Source organism: Loxodonta africana, chromosome 14, assembly GCF_030014295.1.
Source record: "Loxodonta africana isolate mLoxAfr1 chromosome 14, mLoxAfr1.hap2, whole genome shotgun sequence".
NCBI lineage: Eukaryota > Metazoa > Chordata > Mammalia > Proboscidea > Elephantidae > Loxodonta > Loxodonta africana.
In genome coordinates this window covers 91,104,198-91,121,146 of record NC_087355.1, presented here as the reverse complement: position 1 = coordinate 91,121,146, position 16,949 = coordinate 91,104,198, and the positions used below count along the sequence as shown (strand labels likewise).

At 59.0% G+C, this 16,949-nt stretch overlaps 1 protein-coding gene across 1 annotated transcript in view; it reads left to right on the top strand.

Moving 5' to 3' along the window:
- The first annotated feature begins 1,995 nt into the window (after nt 1-1,995).
- The window catches only part of ZC3H3 (zinc finger CCCH-type containing 3), a 104,253-nt gene continuing 89,299 nt past the window's right edge, over nt 1,996-16,949 (top strand). Inside the window, exons 1-3 of the mRNA XM_064268151.1 lie at nt 1,996-2,100; nt 4,803-6,087; nt 7,286-7,479. Of these exons, the coding sequence (XP_064124221.1) occupies nt 2,013-2,100; nt 4,803-6,087; nt 7,286-7,479 (1,567 nt within the window). The 5' untranslated portion in view covers nt 1,996-2,012. The remainder of the gene's footprint in view (nt 2,101-4,802; nt 6,088-7,285; nt 7,480-16,949) is intronic.

Genomic DNA, 16,949 nt, shown 5'->3' with positions numbered 1-16,949 from the left:
ATGAAGGTTCTTCAAGAGTTCTTACTTGAAGAAAAAGGGAGCCTATTAGCACTAGAGATCACTGCGTTAGTTGGAGCCCTCACCGGTCTCTCGGTAGGTGTTGTTTATAATAATGCCCAGGTCAAAAAGTGTCTAGGATCCTTCAAGAAGTCAGTACTGACTCCGGGCAGAGTCTGTTAGCACTGCAGAAGTCCCTGGATTTGCTAGCCAACATGGTCATGGACCACTGGATTGCCTTAGATTTCCTCCTGGCCGAACAAGGGGGCGTCTGCGCAGTTATAAACACTCCTGCTGTATGTATGTTAATACCTCCGGGGAGGTAGAGCTTCGGGCTCAGAGAATCCTCCAACATGCTGAATGGTTAAAGACAGCCCATACCCAAATGAGTAACAATATCTGGAACCAGATTAAGGGGTACCTGCCTTCCCTGACTTGGTTCCTTCCCCTTCCGGGACCTACAGTAACAATCTTCCTGTTGTTTTGTTTGGCCCGTGTTTGTTCAAACTACTGGTCAAATTGGTGACTTCCAGGCTTAAACAATTCCAAATAAAGCTCATGATGCTACAGGGATACCAGCCAGTGTCGGCTGTAGATAACTCTAGTTCCTATAAATCTCTAGAACAGGCAGAGAGAGATTTCTACTATATTAGGCAGAACAGCACCCATTTGCCAACATGAAGAAGTTACAGAAGAGACCTTCACCCATGTTTCTTTTAAGAATGAAGAGTATGAAATCTCTCAGGGGGGACTGAGATAGACACGGTTAACTGTGCCAGTGGCTGAAAAAAAGAGCTGTTAAAAGATTATTATCTAGAAATTATGTAAACAGGAACCACACCCTGTTGTGAGACAGATAGGGTTAACTGTGCTGGTGGAACAAAAGAGCTTTTAAAAGATTACCATCTAGAAGCTGGGTAAACAGGAACCCACCCTGTCAACATAAGATTGAAACAACCCATGAATTACTATCTCCTTCTTAGTGTTCTAGTCCCCTCCTCCTTTACAGGCTCTGCATGCGCAGAAGAACAAAGTATGACCTCTATTTAACCTTCCTTAGCCCAAGGAGGATGGTGAAGTAGTGCTGAAGATCAAGTGCGCTTGCGCTATATCCCATAATAAGTGATGCCAAGGGCTGCCAAGAGGACTCCATCTTCAATATCAGCGGGTTCCATCTTAGATTCCAGATGGAATTAACATACATTAACATACACCGCCATTCTGAGAAGTACCCGCCCCTTGAAAGAAGCCCACTAAATATTTATTACTCTATTGTCTCCACCAACCCGTATAAGCCCTAGCCTTGCTTCCATTTTCCAGTCAGTCTTTTGGAGAGGCTTAGATCCTCGCTGACTCCTTTTGCTTGACTCAAACAAAACAAAGCTTGCTGAAGATAAAGTTTGTCTTCCACATGTATTCTTACTCAGGAAAAGACAAGGAACCTTTGTGTCAGATTGGCAATTGGTAACACAGGGAGCTGGGATTTGAACCCAGGCAAATCAGTCTCTCTCTAACTTTGGGGTCTGACATTCACGGCCTCCGTGAGCTGTCATCTCCCTTCGAGGTCTCTTTCCCACGAGGTTTCCCCTAGGGGCCCTCCACGTGGAGACCGTAGGGAAGGGACGGCGAAGTGGGCTGCACTGGGCAGGGGGCTCAGGCCTCAGCTCCTCGCCCACGACCCCGAGGGGAAGAGAGCTGGCGGCGGAGAAGAGGGCTCCGGCGGCCCCTCCCGGCAGGGAGCGGCCGCGGTACTGTCTCGCCTCCTCGCCAGTCCTGACAAGGCGACCCCACTACAGCTGTCAGCTCGTGGGCGCTCACTGGTGACGCCACCTCCGCCCTCCTCGCTCTGCGCGTGCGCGGCCCCGCCCCCAGGAGGCCTGGCGGGGGAGTGGGTGGGGCGTTGCTCCCGCGGCCCCGGCGCAGCACGCAGTCTCCGCGCTTCCCGGCGGCTCGCGCTTTTCCGGCTCCTCCCTGTCGCGGCCCCGCCCGGTCCGCAGGGAAACGGTCGCGGAGCGATGACGTCGCGGGGGCCAGGCCGGGCGTCGCGGTCTCCGGAGATGGAGGAAAAGGAGCAATTACGGCGACAGATCCGCCTCCTGCAGGGTAGATGGGGCCGGGGGCTGGGGTCGCGCGGCCTGTCTTTGCCCTCCCCTCACGGCCAGCTCCCGTCCTCCTCCCCGAAGGGGTCGCTCGCCTGCCGCCCCCGAGGGAGCGCTGTCCGTGGTGGGGAGCAGGGCCGGGCAGCGGATGGGGACCCAGAGGAGCTTCGGGAGGGCTGGTCAGTCCCCTGCTCGGTCTTCGTTCGGCCCACAGCCCTCGCCCTTCTGGTGCTGCGGCGGTGAGGGGGGCGCGTCGCTCGGTAACCGGGGCGGGCCCGCTTCGCCCCCAGGGCGGCCACCGTCGCACCCCGACAGGGAGGCGCCTGTCTCATCTCTGGCCCAGCCCGCCCCGTGTGTGTGTGTGTGTGCGTTCGTTGTCCCCTGACAGCGTGTTTTGACATCCCTTCCCTGCATAGCCACACCCCCCGCTCCCGTATTCGTGTGTCAGGCCCAGACTCCCCAGGCCTCAGGGGCAACATTTTCCAATTTTTAGACCCAAGCTGGACTTTTTAAACCTTTTTTTCCTAATTGTGCTTTAAGTGGAAGTTTACAATTGAAGTCAATTTCTCATACAAAGACTTATACACACATTGTTGTGTGACCCTAGTTGCTCTCCCTACAATGTGACAGCACACTCTCCACCCTGCATTTCCCGTGTTCATCCAACCAGCTCCCGTCCCCCTGTGCCTTCCCATCTCACCTCCAGACAGGAGCTGCCCGCGTAGTCTCATGTGTCTACTTGAGCTAAGAAGCACACTCCTCACCAGTATCGTTTTATGTTTTATAGTCCAGCCTAATCTTTGTCTGAAGAGCTGGCTTCAGGAATGGTTTAGTTTTGAGCTAACAGTCTGGGGCCATGACCTTTGGGGTCCCTCCAGTCTCAGATCATTAAGTCTCTGGTCTTTTTACCAGAATTTGACGTCTGCGTCCCACTTTTTTCTTGTGCCACCAGGGATTCTCTGTTTGTTCCCTGTCAGGGCAGCCATTGGTGGTAGCTGGGCACCATCTAGTTCTTCTGAGCTCAAGCTGATGGAGTCTCTGGTTTATGTGGCCCTTTCTGTCTCTTGGGCTCATATTTTCCTTGTGTCCTTGGTGTTCTTCATTCTCCTTTGCTCCAGGTGGGTTGAGACCAATTGATGCATCTTAGATGGCCTCTTGCCAGCTTTTAACTAACAGAGTCTCCAGACACAACTCACCAAAGTGGGATCTAAACCTTTTTCAAAAATCCCTTTTTAAGGTTATTTCCACAAAGGCTGTTTCCACAAAGAGAAGACTTAGGGATTTGGAAAATGTGTTTGAGTCCAGGTGGGCTGGCACCCGCTTTGGCTTCTTGGGCTTCGTCATACCTGCCCTAAGGTGTCACCAGGTCTGGACGAGGGCTCTCTGTGGTAGGGGATGCTGATAACTGGGGGGCTGGACACTGACCTGTAGGTTGAGTTGTGATGCCCCAGGTTGTTCAGCTGGAGGACTTTTGGGGGTCCTTCTGCACTATGACAGCCATCCAGGGGTCATTTGGCTCCATGTAATCAGGTCTCTCCTCTCTCGCAGGGAGGACAGTGTGTGACATTTGGCAGCTGAATGGTCTATGCTCCTTGTACTTGATTTTGCTGGTGTCCAGTGCTGAGCACCCCGGGTGTCAGTTCTGTGACATTCATTGTGCTGTGTGCTGGGCAGTGGAGATTACTAAGACGCAGTCCTGCCCCCAGGGGGCTGCCTTCTTATTGCCTATGGCTGACTGTTTCCCTACTTGTCAAGCCATTACAGCATAAGGTCTTGTTGATCTCTTCATACTGAGTGACACTTCCTCTCAAAGAGTTGGGGACACAGTAGACTGGCAAATAGGGAATATCATACCATAGGGTTGCCACGAGTCAACGTCGACTCAGCAGCAGCTAATAACACCAGCATGATAGGGTGACCATTGAATGTGCCTTGGATGCCAGAAGAATAAGCCAGTCTTGGAAGACATACAGAGGAGCCCGGTGGTACAGTGGTTAAAGCACTTGGTTGGTAACCGAAAGGTTGGCAGTTTGAACCCAGCAGCTGCCCCTCAGGAGCGAGATGTGGCAATCAAAGATTACAGCCTTGGAAACCCTATAGGGTAGTTCTACTCTGTCCTATAGAGTGGCTATGAGTCGGAATCAGCTTGATGGTAGTGGGTTTTTTTTTCTTGTTGTTGTTTAGAAGAAATACAAACAATGCTCCTTAGAAGCAAGAATAGTGAGACTTTGACCCACTTATTTTGGGCGCTTTGGTGATCACGAAAGGCTAATTGCTGGAAAAGGACATCATGTTTGGCAAAGTAGAGGGTCAGTGAAAACAAGAAAACCTGCAGTGAGATGGATTGACACCACAGTCACAAAAATGGACTCAAACATACCAACGATCGTGAAGATGGTACAGGACCGGGCAAGATTTCGTTCTGTTATACGCAGGGTTACCATGAGTCGGAGCTGACTCAGCGACAACTAACAAGATACCATGAGAGAGTTGTTTCAGGATAAGCAGCCAGAAAAAGCACAGAAGCAGAACTGGTGGGGGAAGGGATCATGGGACTCGGGGCACAGTCAGTGCAGCCCCAGGGACCGGCACTGCCGCTCCTCAGAGTAAGATGATGCCTGTGGGGTGTCTGCCGGCCGATGTCCCCCTGGGCGGCTGTGATTATTGTGGATTTCACTTGATTGTGCTGTGATTCTGTTTTCTCAGGTCTGATTGATGACTACAAAACCCTTCATGGCAACGCCTCTGCCCCGTGCACCTCTGCTGCCTCCCGGTGGCAGCCGCCTGTGTACCCTAGCAGCAGGTCCTTCACTGCCCGCTACCCTCGTCCAAGCCGCAGGGGGTTTGCCCCCCACCACGGGCCTGCATGGCGTAAGAAGTACTCCCTGGTGAACCGGCCTCCAGGAGCCACGGACCTACCTGGTGACCAGGCTGCACAGCCTGCCCTGGGTGCTGGGACCAGCCCGGGGCCTGACCCACAGCCCTGTGTCCTTGAAAGGCAGGTCCAGCTCAGCCCAGATCAGAACATGGTCATCAAAATTAAACCACCACCAAAACCAGACTCAACCAGTGGCTTGGGGGCCCAGCGGCATCCTTTGGAGGAGTGTGAGGGCACTCCCTGGAGTGACCAGAGACCCCAGGAGGGCGAAGGAGAGCCCCCTGGTGGGAAGCTGCAGCCCTCAAGGCCAGGCAGAGTCAAGGATCTATGCAGTGGGGAGGACCCCCTGCTGGTCTGCCAGAAGGAGCCAGGCAAGCCGCGTGTGGTGAGGTCCGTAAGCAGTGTGAACGGGAGCCCCCCGGAGCCCCGGCGGACAGTCAGCGAGGGCACGATTGAAGTCAAGACCCGCATCCCGTCCACCCTGCCCCAGCGCAGTGGTGGGGCCCCAGGCCGGAAGGTGGGTTTGCACTCGGCAGCCAGCTGTGCCACGCAGCTCCTTGGAGACGGAAGAGTGGATGCTGGCCGTCCAGATCAGCCAGCCCTCTTGGGCTTGGCAGTGGTTCCAGCCCGAGCAACCCCAGGGCCTAGGCAGGCCCGGGAGGCCTCGAGACTTGTGTCCTGTCGAACCAGCAAGTTCCGGAAGAGCAACTACAAATGGGTGGCTGCCTCGACCAAGAGTCCCCGGGCCACCCGGAGGGCCCTCAGCCCCAGAGCAGCTGTGGAGAACACGTGCAAAGCCTCCGTCAGCGTGGCAGAGAGGGCGGGGAAGCCACAGCTCAGAGCCAACCTGGATGCCAAGCCTGGGGCCTCCCCGAGCAAGTACAAGTGGAAGGCCTGCAGCCCCTCAGGCTCCTCTTCCTCCTTCCACTGGCAACCAGAGGCTGGCCCTGGGGACCCTGCTGCCCCGCTCTCCCCAGTCCTGTCACAGTCACCCCCCGAGGACAGACTGGCGGCGGGGCCCAGTGGCTCGAAGCCACTCCTTGGGGAGACCCCACTCTTGGGGTACAAGGTGAAGAGCCGCACCAAGATCATCCGGCGGCGGGGTGGTGCCAGGTATGGGTCTGGGTGGGTGGGGCAGGGCAGGGTGGGCATGCAGGCCATTGGGCCCCTGGGTTGTGGAGCTTTGGGCAAGTGGCCTCACCTCTGGGAGGCTGCCTGCTCCTTGATGTGTAGAACTAATTGTAGGGCCCACCCCAGGGTTGTGGGAAGAGAAAGCGAAGGATGGCAGCTGTGCTTACTGAGTTCCTGCTGTGCGCTAGGCCTGAGCCTGGAGCTTTGCGTGCAGGCGTGTTCAACTTTTCCAGTAATGACAGGATGCAGGAGTTACTGTTGTCCCTTAACAATGAGAAAGATGGGGCTCAGAATGGTTCAGGGGCTTGCCTGGGGCCCTGGCAAGGCAGGGAAAGAGGTGGAGGCAGGTACCCCAGCCCTGGTGGGTGCTGGTGGGCCTCCACCCCCCTGTGGTGAGAGACCAGTGGGCTGCTGGAGGTAGCTTCCACAGGAAGGTCTCTAGGGCTGATGGGCATCACGTGGGGCCGGGCCAGGTGCCGGGGTGGGGAGATGCAGATACCCCAAGTCTGCCCAGAGTATGGCATGTCTGTGTTGGGGGTGGGCATGCCTCCTCAAGGGGTGGCAGCCGGGTGAGCTCACAGCTCAGGTGGGACCCTGGGAGAAGCCATCTGTTTCCCCCGCATCTGCACCTGGGGCACCAGGCCCCAGCTGGGCGGCGGGTACAGCTGTCTGTGTGCATCCTGGTTTGGGCCCTCATCCTCTGTGTACCCCCCAGGAGGAGGGCAGAGTCTTTGGATGGCCTTGGCCAGAGGAGGCGGAGTGGTGTGAAGCCCCCATGCCCACATGTTGGCCAGGCTCCGAGTCACCTTCCCAGCACCCTGTCCTAATGGATCTGTGATGGGCGCATGCCAGGCCTGTGGCCAGGAGTGCTGGCTCAGACTCAGGGCATCCTTTTGCCCACTGAGTCCTAGTGACACACCCCTGCTCTGAGTGGCCGGGGCCTGGCTGGGCCTTGGACAGAGACCTTCCTCTCATCAGAAATGCTGGCCCAAGCCTGGTTGCAGTGGGGAGGGGAGCCCTGTGAGTGTCACTGCTTGGCCTTGGCCTTCTTGGTTGCTGGCCAGGGAAGGACCTGCCTCCTGGGGCCATTTCCATGTTTGTTTGGACTTGGGTGAGTTCAGGTGGGTGGGGAGAGCCACTCGGGAGCCTGTTGAGAGCTTCCTGCTTGTTGTCTCTTCAGCCTGTCTGGGGACAAGAAGACCAGCCCACCTGCTACCACTGCAAAAAGCCACTTCAGCCTCCGGCGGAGACAGCCCCTGCGGGGGAAGGGCAGCCCTGTTTTGAAGAAGACCCCCAATAAGGGCCTGCTGCAGGTCACCAGGCACCGGCTGTGCCGCCTGCCACCAGGCCGGGCCCACCTCCCTACAAAGGAAGGTATGAGCTGGGAACGGGGATCTGGGAGGCCTTGGTCTGTGCACATGGGGGGCCAAAGTAGAGCCCTGGAGCTGAGCCATGTCACTCCCTGGGCCCTGTCTTGCTTCTGTTTTCCATTATGAGCCATGTCCGTGTCCATTTGTCTACCACGCACTGTCCACAGGCTGGCTGAGAGGGCCCAGCCTGGCAGGCCGTGGTGCTGTGCTCTGCTTTGGGGGGGTACTGCTGGGCTGGTGGGCGGCTTGCCCAGCGCACTTCTGGTGCAGACCACTTGGGGCCTGTGTGTCCCTAATGGTAGCAGGGCTGGGAAGGGGTGTGAGGGGGTGCTGCCCGGGTCCCGCCAGGCTCTGCCTCGTGTGAGGCCCCCCTGTGCTCAGTCCATCCGTGGCCAGCCTGGCACAGGCCCCAGGCCGTGGGCCATGTGCTTGGGGCTCTAGGGGAGGGGTGTGGAGCTAGGGCTGGGGCCAGGGATGGGAACAGCAACCTGTGACACCGAGCGGTTTGAGGGGACTGATGTGAGCGCAGGAGGTCTGCAGTGCCCTGTGGAGCAGCTGGCCATGTGGGAGCCTCAATCCTTGGGTAACAGGTTGTCGGGATCTGCCAAGCTGCCGCAGGTGGGATCTTGAGAAGGGATGTTTGGGTATAGCAGGCTCTGAGTGATGTATGGGCTGGACATGCAGGGTGGGTAGGCGCTCTGGGAACCAGCAAGGCTCTAGCGGTGGGAGGAGGTGTCCAGAGGAGCCAGTGCCTAAGCAGAGCTGAGCCCCTATGTGGGAACTGGTGGGTGGGGAATGTGGGGTCCCAGGCCCCTGCCCCAGAAGAGTGGATGGCAAGGGGAATATTGTGGGGGAAGGCTGGGGCCCAGCCCTGCTGTTCGGCCCCGCTGGTTTGTCCTGGGCCTGTGTGGCTCTCCAGCTGCCTGCTTCTCCCTCCCAGCGCCGGAGCTCTTGCCCGGGAGCTGGTTCTGGATGCAGGGCCAGGGGCCCCGGGGCTGCTGCAGGAGGTCGCCGTCCATCTGGTGAGTCTTTCCTCAACAGTGTTTGTTGGCAACGTAGGCCAGGTCTCAGGTCACACAGGGATGCACCCGGCAGAGCCCCTGGCCTCGTGCACCCTCTTTGTCTCCCCAGGGTGTTGGGTCAGCAGCCCCTCACCTGGTACTTGCTGGGTGGAGGAGCTTGTGGGGTGCCCCCAGTGGGCACAGCCGGACCACTCCACCTCTGTACCTGCTGTACTCTGCTGCTCTCCCAGTAGTGCAGCTGGGCTGACCTCGAGTCTAGCTGCGCCAAGCCCTGGTGAGCTGCTTCTGCCCCCACAGAGCTGAGAGTCCAGTGGGGCAGACAGGCCCAAGACAGGTGCCACCCCTTTACCCAGTCATGAGGCCCTCACCCAAGCCTGCAGGCCCAGAGGGCTTCCCAGAGGAGGGGCAGCTGGGGAGCCCATGTTGGTGTGTGGGAGGAGGGCCCCCTGGCCAGATTCCTGGCCTCCTTCCAGACGGGTTGAGAGGCAGGCAGTGCTAGGGGGGCCACTGCAAGAAGCTGGCCAGCAGCTGGGCAGCACAGCTGGGGCCCTTCTCTCTTGCTCCTGCAGGGAGGACCAGCTGCGCAGCCACTGGCGGGGACCTCTGGGGGCTCTGGGGCGATCAGGCCAGAGGGGGGCAGCAGGCAGTAGCTGGTTGTGTGCTCTTGCTCCCTGGCTGTGGTCGGCACGTGGCTGCCCTCATTCCCCTCCCTCATTCACTCATTCATCGTCACCCTCATTCATTCACTCTCTCCCTGGTTCTGCACACATGGCCGAGTCCCTGCTGCAGGTCAGCCTGCTGAGGCACCGGCCTTAGGTGGGCCCCATAGCCCCCAGGAAGTGCACAGGGCCTGGGTGATGCCTCCAAATGCCCCCGCTCGTGGGGCGGGGGCTGACAGGTACACTGGGGGGACCGGCATGGGCCCTTACTAGATTTGGGGATTGAGAGCCCCGTGGGTGGCACCTTGGGCTCCCAGGCAGAGTGGAGCCAGGAGAAGTGTGCCCCAGGCATGGGCAGTGGGCCACGGCTGCAGGAACCTCCAGTAGGAGGGCTGAGCTGGCAGCGTCCTGAGGCTGAGGCACTGGGCTAGCGTTCTTGAGGATGAAGCAGTGACAGGCTGGGGTCTGTTTTACGTAGAGGCCACCCCGGAGAGCGGAGGGCATGGATGGGCAGTGGCTGAGGGAAAAGCAGGTGTCCTGGAAGGGTGCTGGGCCTGACCTGCCTCCACCCAGAGCGAGAGCATAGGGGACATCAGGCCCTGGCCAGGGACACCCCTGTTGAGGGCAGGAGTTTGGCCCATAGATGGCTGGGCCCGCCTGGGGAGAGTCACCACTCTTGGCTTTGAGCTGGCACCATATGCGTGTGTGTGCCTGTGTGTGTGTGCGTGGTTTTGTGCATATGTGTGCATGTGTGCACGTGTATGCATGCTTGTGTGTGCCCATGTATATGTGTGTATGTGTGCATACATGTGTGTGCTCTTGCATGCCTGAAGGAGAAGACATAGTCCCTGTCTCTAGTGTTCACTCTACTCCAAAGGGAGCAATTAACCTGGTCATTACATACAGGTGTGATGGCCACAGTGTGAGCACTGCCATGGGGGGGTGGGACTTCCCACTCACTCACCTGCTCACCCACCCACCCATTATCCAACTGCCCATTCTCTCACCCGCCCACTTATTCACCTAACTATCTATCATCTATTCATCCCCCCACCCCCATCCACCTATCATCCACCTATCCATCCATCTACCCACCCATCCTTCTACCCACCCACCTATCATCCACTCACCTACCTGTTCACCCACCCACCTACCCCCCTATCATCCACAAACTTACCCATTCACCCACCTTCCTATGCACCTGTCATCTACTCATCCTCCCCCCAGACCCACCCACCTATCATCCACCCACCGATCCTTCCACCCACCTACCTAGCATCCACACACCACCTACCCATCCACCCATTCACCCACCCACCCAGCCACCTACCTACTCACCCTACACCCCCACCCATTGCTTCACTCAACAAATGCGTGCTAATCCCCTTTGTGATGGGAACGTGCCAGGTCCAGGGACACTGTGGTGAAAAGTCAGAGGCGGCACTGGTGTTGCCAAGGCACAGATAGGCAGCTGCTTTGGTGCCCGTCAGAAGGTGCGTCCAGGTGGGGGTGTGTGCTGAGGAAAGGAAATAGGACAACATACTGGAGTTGTAGGAGGGTCGGCATTAGCAGGTGGCCAGGGAGGGCTTCTCTGTGGAGGTGACACTCAAACCAGGAACTGCAGGAGGGAGAGGGGAAGACGGCATGGCTCCAGGGGGCATGCTGAGGGGCAGGGAACAGAAAGGGCCTGCATGGTGAGGTCAGGAGCGCAGGGTGGAGGGGACCAGGCAGGACCGAGGAAGGGCCCTGGGTTTGTGGCAGTGAGTCAGAGATGGAAGAAGCAGTGGACAGCCCCAGTGTCACACAGGCCTGGAGGGTGAGCGGATGAGCAGGTATGGGGTCCACGCTCAGAGTGGGTTGGGCTGTAAAGGTGCTCGGGCAGTGGCGTGGGTGCTGAACTTGTGTTCTTGTGTAGCCGCTGGGCAGGTGGCAGGCGGGCAGTGTGGCACAGGGACCGCCCCCGGGAGACTTCCCCCCAAGTCAGCATACGGTTTCCTGAGGCCCCCTGTTGTCTGGGACCCCCAGGGTGGCCGTGGGGATAGCTCCCAGGCCAGCCACCTAGCACACGCTCATTAAGGCTGCGAATGTTCCTGGTGAGTGAATGAGCCCCCCCAGCTCCTGCCTTACAGTGAGGCTGTGCTACTGCAAGGAGATGTAGACCCCCAGCGAGCGTAGTCACGGACAACAGGGCCACCTCGTGGACAGGGCGAGCGTGGTCACGGATAGCAGGGCCAGTGTGTGGACGGGGCGAGCAGGCTATCGGACAGTGGGGCAGGTCCACCGTGGGATCGGGTGAGCAGACTGAGGCTACCTTGCGGTTTCTCCTCCCCTGTGTCCTCACAGCAGGCGTTGAGCCTCAAGGCCAGCTTTCCTTATTGAGTGGTAGGTGGCCACTTCCCAGGTGCCTGCGGAAGAACCTGCCCCCCCACTGTTGGCTTCTGGCCAGGAGGCTGGGGAACAGGCTCTGGCACCTTCCCCAGCTCCCAGCCTCATGGTCCCCAGCTCTGACCCAGCCCTGTGGAGCTGCCTGGCGGCCAGAAGAGGGCGTGCGTGCCCCTCCCGTGCCCGAAGTCCACCTTTTTCTGGTAATTGATTGCCTAATTTCCTCTTGCTGTGAAAGAAAGCAGATATCAAGTAATTTGCAGCAATAACCTGCTAATGCCGGACCAGTATTGAAACTCCCCTGTTCGTTTCAAGTGGCGGATAAAACACTAACACATAATTATCCTTGCAAATTGGATTGTTTTAAATAACCAAAAGGCTACGGCCAGGAGAGCCGATCCCATTTCCCTTGAGTTACTATTGCAGTGTAATTGCTGCGTTCAATCAATTTCCCTGGCATTAGAAATTCCATCACAATCAACATTAAGCTTTATTCATTGTGATGGCTAAGAGCCGGGCCATTTCTCCTCCTTTTCTTAACTGGCAAAATTAATCAGGGAAGAGATTTTAAACATTTACCCGTGCGAAAGAGGTCAGCTCTGCCACTATATTGCTCCGCAGATAAGGGGGCTAATAAAAAGAAAATTGAATTACTAATGAGCACCAGGAACCTAGTATATAAAACCTGGCAATCGCCCAGTTCAGGAGAAGAGAGAATCAGTTTTCCTCGGACAAGGTGCCTCATTTTTTATTTTGGTGCATATCATCAGCAGTTTAATCTGAGAGCGCATAAACGGGGAAACAGGAATAATGAGCCTGAAGGTGTAAAGTGCCGCAGGATAGATGCTGTACACAATTTATGTGGCACAACAGATAATCGCTTTAATTGAATTCAAAACTGCACTGTTCAGCAGCCGCGTGGCCTCTCACCGCCCGCAGGGACTGCAGCTCGCGGAGACACCTCTTCTGCTTGCCCCTCTCCTCTTCCCCTGCCTGCCCTGCCCTCCCACCCACTGTGTCATCTCCTGGGCTGCCGGGTGGTCAGCCAGAGCTGGACTTTAGCTGGAGTAGGGGTGGGGCATGTGACCCTAGGCGTCACCACAGGTGGGGAGAGCCCGAATGTGTCTCCACCCTCCATTTCTGGCCTCTCTTTTCTCCTGTGGACGCCCTGTTGGCAGCTGGGGGAGTGGAGATGAGGCACCCAGAAAAGGGCTTCCTGGCCCAGGGGACCCAGGCACAGCTGCGTTTGCTGAGGGCTGTTCCAGCCTCAGCTGTGGCGGAACGTGGGCCCTGGCCCCCTGTGCGTCCTGCTCCGGGCTCACAGATGCTGGGAAGGCATTTGGGCAGAAAAGATGAAAACATTTATAGACCTCAGAAACCGATTTACCACCCATGTAATGATGGCAATTAGCTCCCAAGCCTGCAGAGTTTATGGTACATGGTAGACAGCTGTCCTGCCATCGGCCCTCACTTCAGGTGGACTCTCTTTTCTCTAGCTGCCACTAGGCTGCCCTGAAGTGCTAGCCTTGACTGGGCCACTGAGCTGGCTCCTGGGGAGCTGCCGGGCCTGTCTGCAGAAACCAACGTGCACCCAGGCCGGGCAGGGGCCAGCTCTCCTGTCACCCTGGCCCCTAAGCGTCCTCAGGCCTAAGGGGTTCTTGGTGGCAACAGGGCATGGATTCCTATCAGCTGGCTGGAGATGTCTGCTGCCATCTGCCAGGGGAAGCCACCCAGTAGGCAGTGCTGACATTGCCCTGAAACCCTGCTGGGGTCTGTGGACACTGGGCTGCAGAGAGGGGTGGAGTGGGAGGACTGTGGGGCTGGGGACCCCCTTCACTTCACATGCCCAGGACAATGGATGTGCTGCTGACAGCCCTGCCCTCATCTCCCTTCCTGCAGCACTCACCTCCACGTGCCTGGTACCAGGTGAGGGTCGGGCACAGGGCGCCACCTGAACCTGGCTCCCTGTGTGTGCTGGAGTGGCCGGGCTGGGCTTTTCTTGGTGAGCTGTAGGTGATGGGAAAAGGGTCTTCACCACGCGGCCCCCAGGCTCTGCCCCAGGTGGCGGTGGCAGCCGAGGCACTCCTTTGGCTGGTGTCACTGCACTGGGCCATGTCCAGCCCTCACTCTGCCTGAGCAAGGGCGTCTGCCAGAACCACACCTGTGCCGGCCGGCTTCAGTGCTCCTCCTCCGAGGTGCGAGGAGCCATGGGTGAGCACCGTCGCCCTTCACTGCTCAGGCACACTGAGCTCCCTCAGGGCGGGCGCCAACCTCTAGGAGCTCTGGCCGGGCACCTCCAGGTCCCTGGGTTAGGGTCCGTGGGCTGTGGCCTGCCTGGCTTGGTGGTCTGCACAGGACAGACCTCTAGAAGCTGGTCCTCGTGCGCCCCCTCCTGGCTCCTCAGGCAAGTGCACCTGGCCCGCTGTCGAGGCTGCTCCTTTGGCTTCGGTTCTGAAGGGCCTGTTTGGGGCCGCGCCCGAGGAGTCCTGTGTCCTGGCGCTTTCCTACGCCTGCAACGTGCCAGAGTAGGCCTTGCGGGGCAGACCGGGTGCTTTCTGCACCGCCCTCCTTGCAGCCCTGGGCATCAGGCATCGGGCACCCCTTGAGCCTCTGTCCCTCCCTGCCTCCCTGGACTCAGGGACGTGTACAGGGCTCCCTGAGTGGGTGGCAGCTTGTAGGGACTCGTGCTTCCCCTACAGGAAGGCCGCTGCCCCCCACTGCACCCCGAGCAGCTCCTCCGCGCAGCCATCCATGGAGCTTTTCAAGCGTTTGTCACATCCCACCCACTGTCGTCGAGTCGATTCGGGCTCACCACGTTCCCTAAAATCCTCCTGTGGGCTGTTGGTGCTCTTGGTCCTGGTGTTCCAGCTCTGGCTCCGTCCCTTTCTGATTGGGGCCGTCATGACGACCCCGCCTCCACTCCTGATGGCCCTGCCCCCTCTAGCAATCCCACCCTCTCTAGCAGCCCCGCCCCCCGACACCCGCCCTTTCTCTGATACACCCATCCCCTCTGACGTCCTGCCCCTCTGACGGCCCCGCCCTCTGGCCGGCGCACCGACCTGATCATGTGGGGTGCCGCCTCACCCCGAGCGCCTGGCCTGCAGGGGCAGGACTGTGTACCCGTTACCTCATCCCAGGCAAGGAAGACGGCTCGGTCTGCCAGAGAGGCTTGGGAGGCAGGCAGGGCTGCACTGGGGCTGAGTGGGTGGAGGGTCCCCCAGGGCCCCAACTACCATGTGGGGCCAGTGGTCCCAGGGGGACAGAGCCATGCTGGGCGAGGGTCCACCCGTGCAGTCTTTTCTCTCCGGTTCTGCCCCAAGCCTACTGAAAGCCACTTGTCACCTGCCCCTGCAGGGCTTGGCCCCAGAACCCCTGCTGCGCACCCCGTGGCTGACATCTCGGTGTGGGGGGGAGTGCTCACCTTGGCATTTGGGGATGGTCAGGAGCAGGGGGCTACCAGCAGAGAGAGCAGCCGGCTTGGAGATTGTGTTGGCCACTAGCCTCGGTGCCCTGGGTCCGGCGCCCTCCCAGGAGGCTGTCTAGGGGATTCAGATGCCCAGGGCGCGGTCGCCCGCTTGCCAGCATGCAGCGGCCTGTCAGCCTTTACGACAGCAAACACCGTGAAAGGCCAGGAGAGTCGTTAAATCTGGAGTCCTGCTTTCATCAGGGAAAAGAAAATGCTGAATTAGGCACGAGAAAGGCAGCCGTGGCTCCTGTGATTCTGGCATAAATTACTGGGCGCGGAGGCCTTGATTTCACGCTCCTCACGGTCGTGCCAGTTAGTTATTCTGTGGGAGTTGGCGTGGGATACCCGGGTGTGGCCACGTGTGCGCTGGCATCTCTCCTGCCGGGGTTCCGTCCTCCCAGTGAGCCAACACCCCACAGCGCTGCAAAGCCAGTGACCAGGCAGCAGAGCACACGGCCCCAGAGCGGTCCCCTGCCCTCATGTGTCTTTCTTGCCCCAGAGCCTGGTTGGCCTGGGAATCCTAGTGGACAGTCACCGCTTATGGGATGAAACTGCTGTGACCTTTCTGCCTGTGGCTGCCGCCAGGGTGGGCTCTCAAACTGCCTGCCAGTTTCCCAGGCGGAGCACGCAGGACACGTGGCTGCTTGCACTATCCAGGAGGCATCCCATGACTCCAGGCCTGTCCTCTCCTGGCATCTTTTTCTGGGACGTGCTCCGGAGAAGGTTCTCTGTGAGGGGTGACCTGCCTTGTACAGGCCCAAGCTGACAGCTGTGTCTCTGCCCTGGACCCCGGGATCACAGGGGCAGCCTTGGGGAGGAGAGGGAGGACTTTGGGGAGCAGCTGCTGTCCAGGTGCTGCACATGGAGTGGCCCATTCTCCGGGGGACACTGAGGTTGGGGAGCACGAGGAGCTGGTCCTGTGTCTCCACGGGGACGGGTGGACAGCCTTGGAGTCAAGCTCACTGCCTTCCCTCCCTCTGCCCCACCAGGGTCCACACATGCTGTCCTTGGGCCCCACCGCCTTCCTAGCAGTTGTTGACTGGCCCAAGGAGCTGGCCGGAGCCTGTGGCCCTTGCTGTTTGTCCCTGAGGCCCTACTGCCTCAGCCACCCCTCTGGCTCCGGTGGACCCTTCGTCTACCCTTTGCTGTTCTCCACGGTGCTATGGCAGGACAGTCTCCTTAGCCTGCCTGTGCTGTGGGAGCCGGCCCTGGCCCCGCTTCACTCTTCTTCCTGCGCTCGGCCTTCCCCGCCCAGTGTTGGCCAGCGGCTTAGCATCACTTGTGGAGCTCATGCTGGGCTTGACAGCCAAAGTGAGGACAGGGCTGGCATGCGCTGGGTGGGCCTGCAGCCCGTTGGGGTGCAGATGGAGTGGGGAGGCAGGCCTGGAGGGGCAGCCTGCCCCCATTGCCCCGCTTACCTGGTTCCATGAGGCACTCTGCATGAGATCGCCCCAGGCCCAGAGGAGCTGCCCATGCCTACTCCTTGAAGATAGCAGCACGTGGCCAGCTCAGTGCTGGGGCCAGCATTCACCCTGGGTGCCTGTGGCCTGTGGCCTTGTTCAGCTTAGCCCCCTCCTCCTCTGTAAGATGGGCAGGTGACAGGCTCCACAAGGAGGGGAAGGATGCAGCTGGCGGGTGAGGACCCAGGTGAGGACTGGCAGGAGCTGCATGTTGCCGCCTTGCCCCCACCGGGTCTCTGGGAGCCTCATCCTCCTCTGCAGGGCCGGGTTCTGTGCTGCCCTCCTGTGGCACTCGGGGTGGCACCAGTGACCCTGTGTGGGGCACAGCTGACACCTGTGTGTCTCCCAGCGGAGCACTTTGCATGCTGGAGCGGGGCTGGACTCTGGGGGCACTTCCCTGCTGCTGTGCCCATGTACTGAGCAAGTGTGGTCCCTGAGGGGAAGTGGTCCCGAGGGGTCGCGTGGTGGGATATGGTGTTGGCCAG